Source organism: Channa argus, chromosome 5 (genome assembly GCF_033026475.1).
Source record: "Channa argus isolate prfri chromosome 5, Channa argus male v1.0, whole genome shotgun sequence".
Classification (NCBI taxonomy): domain Eukaryota; kingdom Metazoa; phylum Chordata; class Actinopteri; order Anabantiformes; family Channidae; genus Channa; species Channa argus.
In genome coordinates, this window is record NC_090201.1 from 812872 (window position 1) to 835942 (window position 23071).

The 23071-nt window shown below is 39.7% G+C and overlaps 1 protein-coding gene across 7 annotated transcripts in view; it reads left to right on the top strand.

Annotated features, from left to right (window-relative positions):
* Positions 1-23071, top strand: part of epha8 (eph receptor A8) — a 122256-nt gene that overhangs the window by 37574 nt on the left and 61611 nt on the right. For 6 of the 7 annotated variants that reach the window (XM_067505299.1, XM_067505298.1, XM_067505292.1 and 3 more), the window contains exons 3-6: positions 13519-13572; positions 14738-14881; positions 16887-17036; positions 21534-21849. In XM_067505299.1, coding sequence (XP_067361400.1) covers positions 13519-13572; positions 14738-14881; positions 16887-17036; positions 21534-21849 — 664 coding nt within the window. The remainder of the gene's footprint in view (positions 1-13518; positions 13573-14737; positions 14882-16886; positions 17037-21533; positions 21850-23071) is intronic. The other variant, XM_067505297.1, reaches the window with a different exon arrangement.

Sequence of the window (23071 nt, forward strand, 5' to 3'; positions counted from 1 at the left end):
GTTATCTGTGAAGGCATCAATATCTGATGCTGTGGGATGACAACGTGTTGTTATTGAGCAGCCATCTTGGATTTTGAGGTTTTGTTGACGGTAAAATGCACCAAAAGACTCATGTGTCCTAATAAGAGCTAAACCAGGTGATTAATGTCTTTTTATTTCAATTTTGTAAAATGTAAATCCTGAGCATTAATTAAAATACTTGTTGAATGTTAGAATCATATTTAAACTGTGCATAGTTCAATAGAGCAACTACATTTATCACAGAACAATGACTGTGACTATACAGGACACTATGTTCTACTCTTGAAGAAATGGTATAATTTAGATTATTTGAGGACAGTTAAAAAGTTTATATATATCTAACACTTGGCAACAAAGCAATGAAACAACAGTGAAGCTTTGTCATAAAGAACACCGACTCTGATCTATCTTTATGTTTTATTGGACTAGAAAGTAGGTTGAAAAGAACATTTATTTTCAGACAGTTGACTGATCTCTTAATGGCTGTACCCAGCTCATTTAACATATTCAACATTAGGTAATAAATTCTGAGTTATTCAACCTTATAATTATTCACTTTTTATACAGTTTGAGACTGAAACAGACAAAGACTTCTATGTAATCTTTGAAATATATTTTACTGGTTTAACTGATGACAGTTCTGAATGACCTTTTGGAACGAGAAGCCCATTTTCTCAACGCATTGGTTGCTTTTTTTTTTTTTTTGCTGCTATCAGCAGCAGCATCCTCCAGGTCTGATTACACACTTCCTTAACACACTTTCAGCTAGTCTTTGAACTTCCTCTGTTGCCCTCTTGATGACTGTCCGCTGCGGTGTAATTGGCCGTACAAGTTCCCACGAGACAGACTCATGGCCGACACAGCACAGCTGCTGCTGGCTGATGGTGGTGCTCACACACCTCTGCAGCTGCTCTGTGGAAGGAGCTTGCTTAATAAACACACCAGGTGATGGCTAAGATTCGCTGCAGGTGCTGGATCGCTGGAGGCTATCAGGAAGGTGTGTATGTTTCTGTGTGTGTGTGAATGCAGGCAGGTTGGTAGCATCAGTATTAGGATGTCTTAATTTTGAAAGATCTCGTGCCAAAGCTCCCCCAGAGGAAACTGAAGCCTGCGTGATCCAGGTTTCCTGATCAGCGCTTCAGTCCTCGAAGGAAAAACTGCCCAGGTGTTTGAGTGAGAGATTTGAGGCAGACAAACCACCTCAGCCCTGACGGGGTTTGACAGACAGCACCACTTTGCTGTCGGCACAGCAGGGATCTGTTTGGAATGATATGATTTGAAATGTGCCTTGACTGTGGAGTCCTCTCCCTCCCTTGTAGTTCCTTGGAGTCTTACAGAGACCTGTAGACTGTTTGTGTTGCACACAGTGTGTAAAAACAGGATGCACGCTTTAGTTACAACATTAGTGCAGCTATTTTCTCTACCAACAGTCATTTGCAGAGTTGTGAGAGTCACAGTGTGAGAGTCACCCTGAGATAGTTTGTCATACGCTGCATCCTGAGCTGATGTTGAGTCATTAGATATTAACTTTAGTCACGGCTTGTTCAGAGTGGTGTTCACTGTATGTTGTCAAACTGCAGAATCTTAGCAAAAGACGAGTTTAGAAAACCTAGAACCGAAATAAATAATATCGTATGTTATAGATAGATACAGACTGATAAACTGGTAATGGCCAACCAACTGGACATAGTAGTGGTGGACAAACAGAAGAAAAAGGCCGTAGTGATAGAAGAAATCACAAGTGATAGCAACATGAGGAAGGACGAACAAATGTGGAAGGTGAAGGCACACGTGGCCCCTGTAGTAATTTGAACAGTGGGGGTTGTGACCCCCAAACTTGGACAATTGAAAAACATCTGAGATCCCTGTCCAGAAGAGTGTAGTCCTCGGACCTACTAAGAAGGTAATATTATTGATATGGCTCCATGTCCACCTCACAGCTAGAAGGTCCCAAGTTTAATCCTTTCTGTGTGGAAACTTAACACAACTCAAAAACTTAAAATCCCTTAAAGCTACAGTATGTGTCTTAAGCCAGTGGTTGCATGAGGCTCAAAATCAGTCCATAGTGCTTCACACACTCCTCCTTTTCACTAATCTGCTACTTTAATCTCTGCGACACTCACTCCAGTGCTTTACGGAGTAATTGAGAAATTACAGTAAATAAAAATGCTCTAAAACATATACAAGAAGAAAAAATAAATGAAGCACTCTGATTGGTTAAAAGTACGAGTTGCTTTCAAAAAGTTTGAAAAGTGAATATCTCTGCACCACTGCCAGCGTTGTTCAGGGGTCTGTAGCACTTCACTGCATTTCCCCACGTTATAATACATCTCAGAACAAAGTTCTGAGGAAAATTGTAGCTTTATGCCCAACGTATGGCATTTCATTTCCTAATTTGAAAGGAAACACAGCTCATGTTGCAGTATGACACCCACAGTTTTCCTGTATGAAGCTGTTTAAAATAACTGGATTGACTGTCAGCTCATTTACTAGACCATAATGCTACATGTTTGTAAATGTCAGACATTATTTCGGTGTTCACAGCATTATTGTAGCCAGTAGAGAACAAAACTATGAAAATAAGATCCAGGCAAAAAAAAAAAATGTCCCTCTCTGTTGAGGTAATTGGCCACTTTTACTGGGACTGTTTGTCATTTGTGTCGCAGCATGTACATGTAATTACGGTACAATGTCAGTAGGTAGCACTCAGCTTTGACTCAGCTGACCTGAAGTACAGTAAAAGAGAAAAAGAAGAAATCGGATTTACTGGAAAGTGTAGCGTTGGGATGAGGATGCAACTTGGCAATGCTACCGGTGAAGCAGCACAAACTTTTCGCAGTGGAAAAGTACGAAAGTCCCCCGTCTCCTGTTATATTCTAAAATTATTTTTTGGGTCGTGGCCTCCAATAAAACAAAGTCAAAGCTATTTCCAACTTTACATTCTATTTCTTATCAAGCACTTAAATGCCACAATTGTTAGGCAGTCGTTCACGGACCACAGGGTCAGTGGTTCGATCCCCAGTCCCGGCTACATGTCGACATGTCCATCGAACCCCAAGTTGCTCCAAGTGGGTGCATAGGAATCAACATTGTAAAGCGCTTTGGATAAAAGCGTTATACAAGTGGCCACTGTTCAGTTGGTGCAAAAGGCTCGTGATGTAGACGAAGTCCATAAGTATTTTTGGTCTATAGAGCTCCCACCTTCCAATGAAGCAGGTGGATAATATGAATAAAGTCAAATCATCGATACCAAAGTCAAAAAGGGTTTTCGCTAAATGTGCAGCGTTCATAGTGCTGGAGGCGTGGCCCTCCACTCATTCATGGATTTATTAAAATTCCAGGAAAAAACAATTCATCGTACTTGTTCTCGTTAAGATGTTTTTGTCTCCCACACACACACACACACACACACACACACACACACACACACACACACACGTGCACATTGTCCAGTGAAAATTGCATCTAGGGATAGTTACCAATTACACCATCTCCCCCAAAGATCCCAGACTAGTGCAATTAACACCCCTATTCCAGAAAGGTTATCGCTGTCAAAGAGCCCAAAGACAGACGCATGCACACACACATTAACACTCACACACACACACACACACACACACACACAGGAGCAAAGTTATTAAGTCTGTTCTGGTTGTGTGGCTGATAGTATGAGAGGCAGAAAGGTGTTGGGCAGAACCTGATATTTCCACTGAGTTAATATGCAGACCTGTTACTTCACATAGAGCTCAGTATTAAGGCTGGAAATGCCACCAGCAAACAGACACCTTCACACACACACACACACACACACACACAGTTACACATAGCCATCACACCCCACAGACTGTCTTTATCATCCTCTTTCTATCCTTCCATCTCTCTCCATTGAGTTCTAAAGAAACCTTCATCAAACAAACTAATCTGAAATTAGATCTTTTAAAGACGACCACTTTGTCTTTGTCTTGTCTTTCTTTGGACGTCTGTGCTTCTGCAACGTGTGTGTGTGCTCAGCAGCTTCTGCATGCTTTACAGACTTGAGTGAGTGGTAGTGAGGGATTACAAGCAGCTGGATTATTCCTTAATCTGATGTGTTAAAGTCTGTAAGGAAGTGCTGTGTCTTGGATAAAACAAGATGCGACAGGAAAAAAGGTCATTTTTTTAATCCTGTTAATATGAATATTCTCTAAGGTTTTATAAGCAGAGGTAAAATAATTAAAGAATAATTTATTACATTTCCATAAAAATTGAGATATGGCTCAACAACAAGCTAAACCCAGGTGGACTTACAAGCTTTACTGGACTTTTCTACACTCTTCCATCAGGGATGGAGCTCGCTCGGCCATTATGGTGGGAAATGGTAAATGTTCTGTACTTATACAGCACTTTTCTACCTATTGGCACTCAAAGCACTTTACACTGCTTCTTATTCACCCATTCACACTCACAATCACACACACACTGATACACCAATGGGGGAGCTGCTATGCAGCTGGCCAACACTCACCTGGTGCAACTAAGTTAGGGTTCAGTGTCTTGCTCAAGGACACTTCAACATGTGACTCAAGGAGCCGGGGATTGAACCAAAAAACTTTGAGATTGGTCGACAACCGCTCTACCTTCCTGCACCACAGTCGCCCCAGATAAACAAGTGCTTGTAGATTAATAATGTACACGTGGTCACTTTTTCAATATGGTATTACAAGAGGCTTGATGTTAAAAGCTTGAAAAACCTAAAGAAATAAAGCTTTATGAATTAAAATAATAATAATAATTGGATTGATGGTTAGTGTTGCCATCTCACAGCAGGTTGTGGGTTCACTTCCCTGGCTGACTGTGACTTTCCCTGTAGAGTTTGCATGTTCGCCTCCTGCTTGTGTGTCTTTCCTCCTGTTTCCTCCTGTTTCCTCCCACAGGAGGAAAGACATGCATGTTAGGTTAAATAGGGAAAATCTGCGTTGTGTTCTGTGTTGTCCCTGACATAGACTATTGACATAGTCTTAGTGTTGACATGGCATCTAATTGTCCATTTGTCCATGTTGAGAAGTAAAGCATCAATAAGAGGGGGACCAACTTCAGGCCTGTGTGTGAGGACCCTCTGGTCTGTCTGTACACAGCCATTGTGTAACGTTATCATGTTTTAATATTAGTTTGTTTTTAAGTTAAGAGAAGGATGAAAATGTGACATACGTTACTTGATTAACTGGATAAGACTTTTAATTTAGTGATCCTACATTTTTTTCCATCTCTCTGTTGATGGTAACTTGATAACACTAGTCTTAAAGATAAAATTCCACCTAGTAATGCAGGAATTTTTTGTTGATTTTAACATAGTTACCTTTGAAAAGCACTAAAATGAGCGTGACCATGGCTCATTTGGTAAAGCAGTCATCCTCAAACCCCCTAGTCAGCGGAGACCGACTGCAGCTTTTCAGCTCATTTGACATGAATCAGCATCAGTTGGCCTCAGCCCATCAGTGAGTGTGATTGGCTGTTCAGCTTAGCAATTCTGGGCATGAGAAGAGACCCAGGTGTTAACAAATACAGCGCTGTATCATTTTTAGTCTTTTTTCCACTTGAGCCAAACTCCCCCGGCCCATTCTCATGCCTGGTGCACGTTTAAGGTACCCGTTCACATCAGTGACTGGCATTCTGAGCTTAGTCAATTAGAAACCCTGGGTCGTCAGTATTTGTCGCCTAAACCGATGACGTAAACTTTTGATGCTTGTCACTGTCACTGTAAGGTTTAGTTTTAATGTAATATGTCTTCGAACCTAACCTCAACCGGGAGTTTTTGTGCGTAACTCTAACCGTTGTTGTTTCTAAATAAATTCCTGTAGCGCCATAAGTTGACACTCCTGAAGCACCCAGTACTGATGCCAAAGGCACACAGTGGTTCCCATGGTGTCAAATAGTGGCGCCCCTGGAGCGTTGATTAGTAATACGTCAATGTGATACGCCAAAGGACATGCAAAGCAGCACAAGCTGACACTGTAGGATGAGAACGTGTTGGACTCCCGTCAACTTTCTGAACATTTACCAACACATTGCAGCATGGCAGAAACCTAGCATTTTTACATTTTTAACATTTTTTCCTAATAAAAAAAAAAACCCAGGAATTAGCCAGGTCCACACAGTCAGGCAGCACCCATGACTGCGTGTTAAATATTCACGTGTTAAAAGTTACGGAGACAACAGCTGTCGTATCTCTTCATCCCAGTTCTGTCAGTCAAACATAGTTTATTACTGTTTCAATTTCCATCAGATTTTCACATCAGTCAAATTGGCAGGAAATTGTAACTTTGCATAGGCAGTTTGAAAGGTAATAGGTCACTTTAGCCATTCTAGTTAATTACTGATGACACAGTAGGAGGCTTCCATAGAATGAGACGAATGGGAACAAGTCAAGGTTGCAGACAACAGCAAGGAACCTTAGAGCGCAGTGTAACCTGAGGGCCAATTTTGCCTCGCTGCTTTTTTTTTTATTTCTCATTAAAAGTGTGTAAACTCAACAACTGTTGGTTTGTTTGTGTGGTGTGGAAGCCTCTGAGGAAATCTTGTCAGAAATGTAACTTGAATAGGATGAGAAATTTGAGCAGGAAATATTTCCCATTAGCACACCACACTCCCTTCAAGAATCTGTGTGTTTATAGCTGCAGCTGCCTCCAGCTTTTGCAGAAACAACAATGATGAATGGAGCCTTAAACAGGCAACTCCCTTTCTATTGTCCCTCACAGCAGCAGCACATAATCATCTCTCTTTTCAACTAGTTTTCTCTCTATATTTGCTAATCAATCTTTCATTCTCCTTTTCATCTTTTTTGGCATCAACTCTCTTTCATATCATACTTTCTGAATAGACTCATATTGATTTCATGCTACAGGGCGTCAGGCCCGTATGAGAAGAGACTCCCAAGATTTAGACGCTCGCTTTAGAGGCGATTGCATTAACTAACACTTCTATTCTGCTTAACAACAGCTTCTCTGATCCTCCGGCAACTCAGATTGTAACTTCTTTGTCTCAGTTCAAATGCTAAATGGGCTGAATAGAACAGAAAATAAATAAATTAATAAATACATTTACAAAAGGGATGGAGATTAAAGAGAGAAAGGGAGCGTGAAGAATCAGAGAAATTGAGGAACGTAGATCAGACGAAAGAGTCAGGAGGAGCTGAGCTGTTTGATTGCGTGACCCCCGAGAGTCCTGATTGGAAACACAATTAGCAGTAAAGTTATCACCAGGCTGGGTTTTTACAGCTTTTTGTCTTTGTTTGTGCTTTAGCTCATAAAGATAGTAATCACAGTCATCATATCACGTTACTCGGGCATTCACGGGGGTCAGTGGGCTGAGGTACAGATGTGCCACAATATCACAAGTTCAAGTTCAGTACACTGAGATAATCATTCGCTCTGTCTCATAACAACGAGAAAGTGGACTATAGTGTGGTGATGATCGATGTTTAAGGCTGCCCAAGCAATTTTGTGCCACTTTTGATAGAAACCATGAGGCAGGCTTTGCCTAGGAAATTCTGTTCTCTCTAGAAAACATTTATACCTTCAAATGCACAGATTCATGAAAGTCAAACATTGTTGTAAAACTATCAAATATTCTGTAACAAGTTTGAGTTGTTGAAAATGAAGTGGAAACAGTTTATTAATCACACAGTGCTAAAACATCAAGATCACCCTGATGACATTCACACAGTTGCACACATTCACACCTGGAAGCTGTCCAGTACATACACAGTCTGATCTGTGATCACCGAGCAGGTTCACTGGAGCGGTCGAGTTAGGGGCCCTGCTCAAGGGCACCGCACTGGTGTTGATAAGAGAGGTTCACTTGACCAGCAGAAGAGAATTCATCCTGCCGTTTGAGGGTTGAACCGACGACCTTGCAGTCACATGCCGAATTCTCTTAAACTAATTTATACAGTAACTACAGAATTTAAACTTGCAATATTAACCTTTAGAGAATTAAGCCAGAGGGAGCATCAGACTCAGTCCCCTCTGCAAGCCCTTCTTAGTGAATCTGATTCTGATTCTAAACAGCAGTGTAGGAAGTGTCAATATCTGGACTTGAGTCCAGCCAACAGCAAAACTTGAGTTTTATCTGAATTTTAACTTGAAAATGTTCAATGCATATCACTATTTAACAAATGCCATCAAAATACGTTTTTGATGTTTACCATCATGGACATTTCACATTCATGCACTGAATCTGTACCTGCAGCGTATTTTGTATCCGTGATATATTTGCACTGTGAGCCCGTGTTAATGTGTTTGTGTGAGAGGAAACACTTGTGCTCTCTGTCTGCCACATTTGATTTCTCCTGATGAGAGATCCGATGAGATGACAGGCGGGAAACAGATGTGCAATTTACAGCCAATTAATTTCTCATTCTCTGTCATTCTTTCTCTCTCTCTCTCATAGTTAAGTGTGTGTGTGTGTCTCTCTCTGTCTGACACACTTGCCTACCCGTGCACTCCCACGCTGCGATGTACGTCGGCCGCTCTGTGAAGCACTGCATTTCTGTAGTCGTCACAATTGAAAAGTTTCTTATCACACAAGATAAACATGCCTCCCTGAATCACTCTGACTTCTTCTTCTTTCCCTTCTCCCTGTCTGTCTGCTCAAGACATACAGAAAACATTTCCATTATTCTTACAACTAAACAACTAGCAATCTGGTCCAATCTGGTCCCCCTCCCTGCTCGCCTTACCGCTCCCACCTCCTGACAATTCGTCCGCCTTTAGCTCATGTGATTTTTCACTCCTCAAGAAGATTACAAGGAGTTAAAGTCTGTGATTTTCCAAGAAAACCAAAAAAAAAAAAAAAAAAAAAAGATAGAGAGGTTGAGAGCACAGCAAGATGGGAATAATGAGGGAGATAGAGAGGTTATACACCCTGCTAATTAGCCAGGGTCTTCACAAGTTCAAGGACAGTTTCAATTTAGCTGATAAAGATGAGAGGATGAGGAAAGAAGGAAAGGATGAGACTTTCTACATCTTAATTATCCCAGTGGTGTTTGGCTGGTGGCACTTTGGGGAGTGTGTGTGTGTGTGTGTGTGTGTGTGATGCTGTGTTGTGTTGGGAGAGAAAGGGGGATGAAGGGGAGGAGTTGTTGGAGGGCTTCCACGGAGGGCCCGATTGTTCAGCTGAGGGCAGCCCAAAGCTTTCTGGGGTTGAAGCTTTCCTTTTCAATTACGCCGCCACCGGCACAAGGATCTTCAGCCAAGGAGGAACGTGGGTAATACCGGGGTTAAAAACTCATCTCCTCTTTAAACATACATGCATGCACATGAACATGCTCATGATACAAAATAACCAGTGTTGAAGGTCAAAATTTCCCCACGGTCATGACTCAAGAGAGCATCAGTTTTGGCTCTGATAAATACAACTGTTCATTACTTTCAGTTATAATTCTCTTTTCTTTCAGACAAGGAGGAGAAAGTAGCTCTAAATTGACGGAGGTGCTGCTTCTGATTATGTTCAGTGCAACATTTCTTTTTCATTATTGCTTTTTTGTTTTTTAAATTCACTTCCATTGTCTTTTGCTACTTTACATTAAGTTGCTGTGAGCCGCGGTGAAAAGCCGCTCGTCAACCTCGATTCCTGAAAATGACTTTCCTGTGCAGCTAGACTGCTATTGTAAAGATTGTAGTATACTGTATGGATTATTTTCCAACATGATGTATTCGTGTCAATAAATGAAGTGCTTCACTTTTGATAGAGAGCTGCAAGGTGGCGGTTGGGTGGATGGCAGGTGTATGACGCACTTCTAGAAGGGTGTGTAGTGTGCTGCACTACAGCTTGTGCTGTTGGCTCAGTCTGTCTCACAGGAGGGGTCAGAAGCACTTCTCCACATGAAGATAAATTATGGGGCACATCTCTTCAAAAAAATAAGCTACATTTTTGTCTTTCCGTTTTCAAGATATCGTCAATATGTTAATAGAAAATGTACTGTGTGTCAGTTGCAATTATGCATCCATCCATTTTCCTAACCGCTCATCTGGGATCAGTGGTGGTGGGGGTGGGGGTGGGGGTGGGGGGGGGGGTGGGGGGGGGGCTGGAGCCAATCCCAGTTGTCATTGAGGCAGCAGCAGAAAACATTCTGGACAGTTCACCAGGGTCAAGGCTTGTCAGGGCTGAAATAGACAGATGGAGAGGGACAAACAACCATTTACAGGTGTAAATGGTTGTTTGTCCCTCTCCATGTAAAGGTTTACACGCATTTACAATTTCTACAGTCACTAATCAACCTAACTGTTAGAATCACACTGTGGGAAGACACCCACACAAGCACAGAGGGGAGATACAAACCACACACAGAAATTCTCCAGCCACTCATCTGAGATTTGGAGACAGAGGACACCTTCTAGATGTGAGGCGTCATCGTGCCGCCCTCGTTTCAATTATGTTGGATGCAATTGTGCATTTGCAGTGCAGTTATTGGTGGACGTGTTTGGGGTGATTGTGCATTGCAGTTCCAAGACATTTAGGCATTCACGTAACATTTGGACCAAAATCTCTGTCTTTTTAATACACATGCTTTGTGAACATTACCATTTAGTAAGCGTTTTTTTTATCTGTTAATACATCTTTTTTCCACCTCTGCCAAGCATAACAACTTTTCTCAATGTTTTGCTCAGATTTTGTTTATGGGCACGTTGAAAATGTGCATGAAAAGCAGGTAGATGGAAACCCACTCACTGTGGTACTCTTAATAAATGACATTATTTCAATCATTGCAATGATCCCTTCTTGTACATGCAAATATCCTGTTTCAACAGAAGTGGAGAAGGGGTAAAGCCGCTCTGCAAAATCCCATTGCTCTGCAATTTGGGTTAAGCTGCTAAAAAGATATGCATGAACTTTTGACACCCTGCAATTGAGTCACCATATAACCACGAATAAATCTGTTTACACAACATCAATATTTCAGCTATGACTTAGCTGTGGTAGCCTACATATAGAAACACTTAAGGGTGATACAGTATGTTTTTCGGTTCTTACAGAAGAATTTAAGCCCTGTGCACCAGAGCACTGCGTTACTGAATTTGCAATGGCTGAAAAAATACAAAGGTGTAAAGTATAATGATTTCAACACACCAATAAGTTGTTGATGAGTAAAGCAACTTTCTAAAGCAATATACGCTAAATAGACTTTTTTTTTTTTCAACCTGGGTACTATGGTCATTTATTGGCCCTAAGTATTTATCATGAAAACACTTTACTCTGGTCAAGGACCTTTCTCCCATTAAAACATGACTACGAGCCTGCAACTTTGCTAGCAGCACTAGGCACAGTAGCTAAATGGTTATGTCATGATGATAAATGACAAACAAAAGCAGACGACCGAAGTTGCTCTAGATTTTTCCAGAGGTAATGAAGAATATACAGTAGTTATTAAGCAACTGTGAGCCTTCAAAATAACCTCATGCAATTTACAGTTATGGCCTCATGATTGTTTTTCTGACAATTAGTTAAGTATCAGTTTACATGTATGTCTATGACTAATTTTCTAATCAGTTCATCCATTAGGCCAAAAAGATGCATGTTGATCTTTTTTTGCCACTATTTTGTTGTAGTAAAAACTCTGAAAACCTGTCTTTGGCTTTTTATCCTCATTCAACTCCTTGAGTAGTGTATATAACTTTGATTATATCTACTGTGTTCCCATGCTGTGAAGAAATATTAGCAAGGTACAGCTGGGGATGGGGATGCTGCTTCCTGATTGGGTAATCTGACAAATAAAACCTGAAATATGGCTGAATGAAGAGGCAGCAACTATATTCCACTGATAAATATTTAGTTTGGAAGTTAAGGGGTTAAAGAAATTCCATGCTGACCTTCAGGAGATTTGCATTCACAAGAATGAGACAGATAGAGGGTCAGTGAATGTAACCTTAAACTGCCAAAATCTAATCAGTTAATCCTTGTGTCCAAGTCGACAATTGTGTCGGTTTGGAAATAATTGCCTTTGGCCACAGCTGTCAGTAGTGTGGAGGTATAAAAAAACTGCAAATACTGATGTGTTTTTGTGAGGAACATAATAAGTGGATGATTCTGTTGAGGGAATGATTGAATTTGACTGTTGTGTCGTTTAGTTCAGGTAACAAAAGCACTTTGATTTTGCTACAATGACAAAGTTTATATTTTGGCACAGAAATGTATGTACTAAACTTTATGGCAAAAAGTCTCAACAAAAATCATTTTTCTCAAAGCCACACATTTGAACTTTATGGAGGCGCTAGAGAAAGAGTCAGGGAACAGCAAAGTCAATTTACGGCCTGTTCACCTTGAATGACTGCACCCAAAGTTCATGTGAAATGGACCAAAGTGGCGGATTGTCCATCAGCCGTACATTGCTGATAGAAACACCAATGCATGTTTATATACTGCAGCCTCGCTAAGGACAGTCAGGTCAGCTGATTTGACTGTTTATCCACGACACGACACTTACAGTGACAATGTTCCAAGTGGATCTTGTGCAAAATGGAATGTAAATGCATGAATATGTAAATGCCTTGTTTACTTTTGCACTGTCTGTCAACTGTCTGTTTTGTGAGGTTGGAATACGCACCAGCATAAAAGACTGTCCATAAAAGACCTTCTGAAAAGTATGATGCATTCAATTAAATATGAATTTTAGGTTTTATCTTCCTGCTTACACCACTACATTCCGTATGTGAAATCTGGGCATATTTTGAGCATACAGATTGAGGTGTTTGAAAGTGTGGCTTATATCGTCTGACAATAAACTATGATTGAGTTTCCTCCTGATGCTGGATATACTGTACAGCAGTAGTTCCAGGGAGGAGCGAATCGCATTAACACATTTAGAAATACCAACACTTTTCACTTACTGTTGTCCTTCTCGTAATTCTATTATTGGCCGCCTGCGGCAGTCAGTAAACAATGTAAATCTAATTGCATACATGAGGAGAATCTCATTAAGGGAAATGTGTCACATTGGAATTGCATTAAGAGAACGTGCTGAAATGTGAAACACATGATTGCATGTGTTAACTGTTGCTGCCAGGATTGCTGGAGCGAAATACATCAGCGTGTTTAGCGTGTTTTCAAAAGAAGTTTTAGGTGAGGAAACTTGAGAAAGTATTATGTAAAACTATAACAAAACAACTATGTCCTTTCAAAGTCATGTACTGGAGGTGGTTTGAAATCATCCCAAATCATCTAAAAATCCATACCGTCTGTCGCCCAAGAGATTTAAATATAGCAAATTGTACACCTGCCACTATAAGATGACTTTATACACTCCTGTGTGAAAGGAGTTGTCACGTTTCATTTGCAGTCAAAGCTAATAATCTCCTGATGTGGTTTAGGGACGCACATAGCCACAGAGGATCATGTGGGAAATATGGAGAGCAGCTCCGAAGTTTCCTGCACACTGTATGAACCAGAAAAATACTGTATGGAGACATGGAAACATGTGATCAACACGAAAATATTTCCCTCTCTTTCTCTTCCTCTGCACAGTGGGACGCCATTAATGAGATGGATGAGTACTTCAGTCCCATCCACACGTACCAGGTGCGTAACTGTCTCCGAATGAATTATTGCAAGAATTTCAATGTCATTTTTGATAAACTGTGAATCATTAATCACTGGTTATTCCCCCGAAATGTTTTGGATGCCGCTAATAACAATCATTATCCAACATTTCCTACTGTAATTTTTTTAAGTGTGGCTTTGAAAACGTTTTTAGTACAGAACATACAAGGACACATCATGGTTTGTGTATTATGTTTTAGCTGCTCTGAACCATTATACACACATAAAACAGCCAGGGCTGTAACCAAGAACTTAGAAATACGGAGTACGGACATGAAATGCTGAACAGACATAAAAAGTATCTTTACTTGGATTTTTTTATATATTATATTTTCTTTCTTTGATTTATCATCTTTCCTGCACAGTTGATTAATCTAATTGTCAACTGTTAACATAAATAATTATCCATTTTGTTTGTCAGACAAAAAAAAGCAACCATAATAATCAGCCTAGGTTCTGGAAAAATGTGCTGAGCCATTTAAATTATTATCTAACATTTTATAAACTGAACAATAATCAAGAAAGTCTACATCCATTTTTTAATACTAAAAGTATTAATACTAAAATTAAAATAATATTTGTTTAATATTGTAAATAAATGTGAGTAGATTTACTAGACATAAGCAATTTCCCAACGCAAGAGGCCGAACCTACGGCATTATTCAGCAATGAGAGCTCAGCACATGGTACCTGCTTAACGTGACTGTTCACTTATTCTGATTTTCCACTGGGCAAAAGCTGTGGATAAGCACCAGATAAATATTTTCCCCAAAGGAGCTGAGGCGATAGCAAAAGGTGACATGTAAACCGTGCAGCCTGCTGATTGGCCAATGAAAAGTCTGTACTGTCTGTACTGTAAATATGTGATTACCAAAACCTCCAGATTTATTTTCTTTTTTCATTCATCAGCTGCCTTCAGCATCTTCTTTAATTGAGACAAACAGCTGCATTCTAAGAATAAGGACAATTAAACATTATCACCTGGATATCCTCCATTGTCAGTAGAGTTGAGCTTCGTTGAGCTGATGCTATGAGGTGGAGAAAAAAAATGCTCTGGCATATTTAATGTTGATAATGTTTATTTTGAAGCTGCTGCTGTTTCAGCTGCTGATTTTAATACTTACTCTTACTTACTCTGAGTCAGGTCTGTAACGTGATGAGCCCCAGCCAGAACAACTGGCTGAGGACCGGTTGGATCCCACGAGAGGGAGCCAGGAGGATCTACATTGAGGTCAAGTTCACCCTGCGAGACTGCAACAGCATGCCGGGAGTACTGGGCACCTGCAAGGTAACACCCAGACAGACAGGGGACGGAAGGGAGGAGAGGGCGAAGGTGACAACGTGTGGGAAAAGAGTTCTAAAGGGGGCATAATGTAAGACATGTGCTGTTTCAGTTAGCATTTAAAAGTCACATTAGCATTCAAGGATCAAGATCTGAGACACAGGGTGAGTCCACAGGCTTCACAATTACCTTTAGAGATAATTAAGAAGATTTACCTTTAAATTACTTTTGTAGCATTTGTGAAGTTAAACATTAAATGTGCTTTATGTCTGGTAGATACTCACCTTACGTACAGTATACTATAGTACATACTTGTACATCATACAAAGCTTAGACTGTGGCAATCTGAAAGCGTGTCAGTATCTGGGAGAGCTGATGCCAGCTGTCACTGAGTGAGAGGTACATCCTAGGCAGATTCTCAATCTATCTCAGGGCTGACACGTAGAGACAGTCAATAATTCACGATCCCGCCTATGGGCAATATAGAGTCGCAGACGGATGATGATTTTCATTCAAAATAGAAAAGAAATATCAGCTGCACAAGACGTGGGTTAAATTGGGCCAGAGCATTGTGGGGCTGAGCTCTGCCTCCTGACTTCCATATGGCTCCCACCCACAGCAGAGCTCCATCTCCTTCAGCATCACAGCACACGTTTGTATGGAACTCTATGGCTTTCAGTGCCACGAAACCGATGGAGACTGTAGCAGAATCATTACATTTGTGAGTCTGCACAGCCAGCAGTAGCTTGAATAATTACTGTCTTTTAATCTTCAGCTGTGACATTGTGCTCTTCTTACTGTAGCTTTAATGTTTTCCTGCACAGCGAACAGGAAACTTCCGCAAACACTTTCTACACAGAGACCAGTGACTTTGCTCCGTATACGTCAGCTCAACAGTTTTATAGCAAAAACGCAAACAGTGTTTTCTCTTGAGACATTTTTTTATTGTGTTATTATTTATTACAGAGAGGTTTTAGTTTTACTGCTTAAATGCATTATTAGCTGCAGTATCACTACAAGCATGAAACTCATTCAATAACTGAAGTAAAAAAAATACAGTGTAAGACAACAGAGTGCTGTTCATGGTTTAATAATTAAGACACGCAACATAGGTAGATAAGACATGAGGAGTAACCGAGTACAAATACTAACGTACTTGATTAAAAAAAAGTAAAATTTTGCAGTACTTGTAATTAACTTGAGAAATTTGCAATTTGCAGATTTGCAAATTAAGTTTTACGAATCCAAATATAATCAATTAATAAATGTTGTGTATTATTATGGAGAAAACTGTCAGTACATGAAATGGTTCAATTCAGCTTCAAATTTACCTGCTGCAACATTTGTGATGTTTACACATAAATGCATGAATAAATACAATTCAGCAACATAATCATTCTACATAAGTTTTTCCTTTTGGTACTGAAGTAAATTACATTTTAGCACATGCAGTACTTTGTATGGAATTTAAAATGGTACATCTTTTGTGGAAACGTTTGTAAAAAGTTTAGGAACCCCAGGATTCACTCACACTCACACATTTCCTCGTGAAGAAGGACACATTTTGGTGTAAATGCCATTTTAACAAGGTCCCAACAACTTGTTGGACAACTTGCATGTTTTTGTTAATGTAGAATTAGGGCTTGACTCGTTGGTGGAGGCCTACTGTACAACCACCAGGTGGTAACTGGAAAAACTGCTTGATTCTTTGTACCTTGCATTGCCATTATCCCGTTTTGGGTTTTGGGAATTTAAATAGTTACTCATGACATACTGTGGGGAGGTGGAATGATTACATATAAACTAAGCCTCTAACAAATGCATTTACATTTTTTTCAATTTCTGACAAAAATGGGGCTCAAATCATATCCCAAGCTGTTTGCAGGTAACTTTTATTGCTTGGTTGCATTTGTACTTGGCTTTTTTGTTATTAGATATACTAAGAGTGAATGAGATGGAGAAACACCATATAGTATATCGGGTGCTCATAGAAGTCCTGTTTGTTCTACAGGAGACCTTCAACCTGTATTATTATGAGTCTGACAGAGCGGTGGGCTCAGCCATACGGGAGAACCAGTTCATTAAGATTGACACCATCGCTGCAGATGAGAGCTTCACAGGGGTGGACCTGGGCGTCCGCAGACTCAAGCTCAACACTGAGGTATGAGCAACTATTCTACACACTTATAAACTTCTATTCTGCGCACACACACACACACACACATACACACAAACACAAGAATAGTGAATGATACAAGTAAATGAAAATCCAGGTTCCTTGAAGCTTTATCTCAGTTGGGATAGTAAGTTTATAACAATTCTTAGCACATCCACCTCCACAGGAGTTTAAGACAAGTTGGAAACATCCACCGCGCTGAGAGTCTCTTTCAGTCTTGTCACTCAGGCTCTTTAGTGTTCAGTTCTGGAAACCTTTAAAAGCCAACAAATAGCGTGGCTTGGCTCTGTGTCAAAATATGTCTTATTTGATAAAATGTGATGGACCTACACTTTAGTGACAAAGATACTGACGTTGTTTACTGTTATTGTTATTTTTTTTTTCTTATTTATGAATCTGAATTTATCGACATGAAATGCAAGAGCTTAAATTAAACATTGGTTTCCCTCATTTGGTCTTATGAAACATTGAGTAGGACAATGCCGCAAATGTTGTTACCCCCCAAACAAAACTGCTTTACTCATAGATGTTGTCTTTATTACTCGATATATCCGTTTAACTGCAGAATATGTAAGTATTAACAAGAGTGTGCTGCCTAATCCACTGAAAGCTGACAGAGGCATGTCATTAAGAACAAATTGGATACAAGAAGCAAGACTAATCCAATAGTCCTTAATTGTAACAGAATATCACCAACCTCAACTTTTAAATTGTTCTACTATACAATAACATTATGTCTGGCTCACTCAAATGCAATACACATACAACACAAAATATAGGCCTAGAAAGGCAATTTGCGCTGGGTTATTGCGTTTACCTGATGTCGGTGCACATAATGAAAAGCTGAAGCTAAAATGCTGTCATGCTCTAGAAGCGTCTGTATACCCTCACTCAGTAAACAAGCTGACTTTGTCTCAGTTGTGTAGATGACGTAAGCTGGAAAATGCAGAGCTACACAGGAGCTTCTCACCACTGTTGAGTTAAGAACTGACAAAAAGAAAAAAGAAATTGTATTTAAAATACAATAAAATGTATTTTAGGTCATTTGTAACACCAGTTGAATTGAGTAACTTAATTAGTCACCATAGCAATGGCAGAACTGTTTAAGATGTGCTTGGCTGTCTTAGGTTGCAGTGCATTGAGCTCTCAGATTTTGCTGAGTTTTTGGAAATCAGATAGCATTTCATACATCTTTAAGGCTATCTATCATCTTTCATATGCTTTATTGTATTTATATTGCTGTATCTTGTCAATCGTCCCATCCCTGCAAATGTTACAATCGCCACAGTCAGAATGTAAGAACATACTGGCAATTGGGACCATATGAGAGAGCTGGCGTTAAGGAACATTCGCATTCTGTCATCAGCGATCATTTCCACAGTTTTGACATTTTAAACTATTTCAATTAATATCAATTGTTTATGTATATAATTTTTTTTTTAACCTTGGCTCCTGCCAAATGAATGGCATCAACAACGCTGACTGTAGTCTGTGTCCATACATGAACCATGAGCCTCCCTATGTGACAGCTGCAGACTTTGGCTACCCAGCATGTATCTTTTCTATTTCAGGCATAAAACAGCGACAGAAACATCGTCAATAGCCTTGGTAAAAAAAAAATTTAACTCATAATTAGCTGTCTAATTAGCACACGGTGCTGATGTATCAGGAGGTTGGTGAGTCGGTTTGACAGTAAAACTATTCATTCCATGAAATCAGCATGAAAACAAAGCTACTAATTGAGCTGCACTAATGGTGAAATAACTGATCTGTTCTTACATCAGTAACCCAGCTATCATAAAAATACTGAATCCATCTGTAGTTAAGTGTTGGAAAAACTGTTCGTTGCTGGAAAACCTCACCAGATATCAGACTGACTCCTTCCTTCCTGCTATGTGTGATCTTATTAATAAAGACTGAAAACTGAATATAGACTTGTTACAGCTAAGTGCATTTTTTTTTTCATTGTGTGTGGCTCATTTGATATATTGATTTATTTGATTTATTTACATTTTTTGTAATTTGGTGGGGGGGGGCGGGACTTTTGCATCTGTTTTAGTCAATGTGTGTCTTTTCAATTGTTTTGTGTCCGTTTTTAGTCCTTTTGTTTCTGCTTTTGGTCATTTTACATGTCTTTTGGACAGTTTAGGTAGTTTTCGACTCATTTGCCCTTTTTGTGGTTTTGTGGTTGCTGTGCATCACTTTGTATTGATTTTGTGTCTTAACTAATTTCTTTGGAACAAGAAATTTGAACAGTAACTTTCATTGGGTCTGTGCCCTGTAGAACCAATAAGTTATTCTTCCATCGTTGCAAGCCTTAAAGCCAGCAGTCAGCCAACAGATGTTAAGAGTGAATATCTAGTTAAATGCAGTGTCTGGCCCCGAAAAAGTCACCACCTGGATTTAACTGAAAAAAAGAGACTTCTACTGAATTGAATAATTATTTCAGTAATTAATATGTCTGAGCTGGCAACAAGTAATTCAGTCTTAACTGATGCCATGAGCATCTTCTTATTTTTTAATTAACCATGAAGACCTAATCCGTGATGGAAAAGATGTAACTCTGGATCAGAATGGCAAATTATTGGCCTGCATCAAGCAATGAAAACAGCCAAATATTAAAACTAAAGTTAGGTTTTAACGCATTGTTAAGAGCTGGAAGGATGGAGGTGAACCATCATCTTCGTAAAAGAAATGTTGTCTAACTCTCCCTTAATCAATACAGTAGCTTGGTGAAAAAAAAGTAATACAAGGACTAAAATCATTGTTTAAGCTCATCGACATGATACCATGGCAACTGCAAGCCTAAAGCTAAATGTGCTCCAATTATTTGTGTGTGACTTTTTTAGACTCGTGAATGAATGTGAACCAATAGAAATTGGTTGTTAAAACACAAATCAAGACCACTAGACATCTAAACTCAACTTTAACCGTATACTTGGTTGTTACATGTTAGTGTTTCTTTATGCCTTTTTTAAGATGCTCCCGCTCTGAATGCAAAATGTTATGTATCAGTTCCTGGATGTTAAAAAGATAGTCAACTGTGATATTATATGAAAAACCAGCATACAGTATAAAAATGTTCCCAGATTGTTGTTGGAAGCCGAGCAGTTGATTAATGACTGCTGCCAAAGCACAACACCAAACACCAGCCCCGAGATTAAATTACGGCTGTGTTCATACTGTTCTACCAGTTTTGTTCAAAAAGCAACTGCGGCAACCACAGTTTGAGCTTTTAATATGTGACAGAACTTTTCCAGACTCAACTAAGTTGTCTAGTAAGTCCGATGAAATACACAGGTTTCATAAATATGCAACATGCCCAAGGATCCAGCTTGGGGACACACAGCTGTAGGATAGTTGGGCCTCTGCTGTATCAAACATGATGAAATCATTCCCACTGAGTTTAAAAAAAAAAAGGTATTAACTAATAAAACTGGGTTATGCTTCTGTGAGCCCCTCAGACCTATAATTACCCAGAACACCCTTCTCTGCGTCTGCATAGACATTCAGCTGCATCCTCAGAGAGGCAGGTGAGCAGACCAGACCTCTGTAGCCCTGTTCCTCATCTCTGCTTGAGGCTTGAACATAATCTGGCGTAATGGCAGGTTTTAGGGGGAGAAAAGTCCGAAATAAAGTGGGTTTTTCATTTGTCCTGTCAGGTTCATTTGTTTTTGGCTCCTTAGATTGATCCTACGGGAACTACTGCAGCATCGTAGCATTGAGGGATGTGCCGATGCTGAGTATCAGATCCAGTCTTGCCTTTGTGTACTTGTACTCGTAAACCTTCTCAGATACTGTGCCCAATACCACTTTAGCCTCCACCAGTAGGCTGAGATGGACGAATGTTTCATGTTTCTCAAGAATATTTAAAAAGCGGTATAAAAATATTTGTCACTGACATTAACAACAACGTGGGTTATATATATAATAACTTCAGCTTAAAGTTTGCTGTGTTTTACAAGTTGTTTTAAGTGATTTAACCTTCATATATAGTTTGTATTGTCCACGCTTCTCTATCCAGGATCTCATCCTAAATCTGTGCCGTGTTTGTCTATTTTCCCTTTCTTTTTGTTCTTTTCAGAGAAAGTTTCTTTATTTATTAAACACCAGACGCCTCCATATTTGTTTTGCGGAAGAAAAATGCGAGAACTGAAATTCTTGCGGGATTTGCTTAACTGCAATTGATTGATGACGATTTTATACTGCACATCTTTTACCAAACAAAACCGTTTAGTACCTGTAATGGTAATTTGTCCTGGCGAATACTAAAAATTAAATACGTGTACTTGCATCAAAGGAACCTTTTTCTTTGTTATAAAGATGTTGCTTTTTCTGTGGCTACTGGTACAGCTCCATTCTGCTCCAGCCACAGTACAGGATGTACATCCTGAAAAACAAGGACAGACAAGCACACACCAGCCTCAGACACATGCCTGAAATGTGTGAGATGAAGTGACGGCCACTTGTCTCTCCCCACAGGTGCGAGGTGTGGGCCCTCTGTCCAAGCGAGGCTTCTACCTGGCCTTCCAGGATATTGGAGCGTGCATCGCCCTCACATCCGTGCGTGTGTACTACAAACGCTGCGTGGGTGTAAGCCGCAAATTGGCAGTTTTCACGGACGTGGTGACAGGGGCCGACTCATCGTCTCTGGTGGAGGTTAGGGGTCAGTGTGTGGATCACGCCGAGGAGAGGGACACGCCCAAGATGTACTGCAGCGCTGAGGGAGAGTGGTTGGTGCCCATTGGGAGATGTGTGTGCTCCGCTGGATTCCAAGAGCACAGAGACTCCTGCGTAGGTAAGTTAACTGGAGCTGATTTCACAATTAAATTGTCTGGAAGTATTTAACTCTGGTGTGGTCTGTTTGTGGTGTGAAAAACAAAAAGGACAAAAAGTTATAGATCACGATTTGTTGTCGGTGTGGGGAATTTCAATAATCAGCTATGAAAACAAGGACAAAAAACAGTGGCAGTGATTTACAGTATCCAAACTGTTGCAGTCTGAGAACAGACCCTGAACCTGGAAAAAAAAAAAAGGATCCTTTATTAATTAGCAAGTAAGAGAACGAATTGCAGAAAAATAGTATGTGTGTGAGCTAGATGGAGAGATGAGGGCAGCGCAAACTGCCGACTCTCCTGCGAGAGCTGGGGGTGAGTGAACTTCATCAGAGGAAGGTGAACTTGTGCTGAGCTGTGGGTCGACACTAAACCCTGACAAAGTGGATCATAAAATGTGGTGTTTGCTTGCTGTTTGGACTGTTTTGGCCTTTGGTTTGGGCTTTTTTTTTGGCTTGTTATCAGTTGCTGTGATTGTTCCTCCTGTCTGTACTGTCCACAAACTGATCTTTTGCCAAAAGCACCTTAATCAGTGATGACAAAATCATTCCATTATTCTGGTTCTGTGAGAACACAACACAGACGCTCTGCTAAATATATGTAACTCAGCAGTCTGAGAAAAATCTAGATGGCATTTTCACCAGAATGAGCTGATTAAATTATAAATGAATTGAACCAGCGAAACTTGTTTGATTCTATGTTTACTCTGTTCTATGTTGTTAATTGTGATATCAATAATTTAAAAAATGGAAACAAGTACAATTAGTACCAAAATAAAGAGATAAAGGGAATAATTTATTACCCTCTGCTACTTGTATGTGAATTGTGAGCCATGTTTTTGAAATTACGTTTAAGCAATTGGCTTATTATTACACATGTATGAAAGGTTAAGAGCTTTTTGTTTATGCAATTTATAAGTATAAGACTATAAGTCCGTGTTTCTGTGAAGGATTAAATTCCATTTTATTGTTCCTTCTGTTAAAGGAAAAAAAAAATGTTACACAGTACAGTGCAAAGGACTTTATTAAAATTGGTAAAAGAAGGAAAGTCAGCGAATGCTTATATTCCTAATTATTCATTTCTAATTTTTAGATTAATAATATCAATCTATCATACAGTTTGGTTCAAAAACTTGATATTCCCTATTTTGAAAAGCCAAAATTAGATTATTTTTATAAACATTTA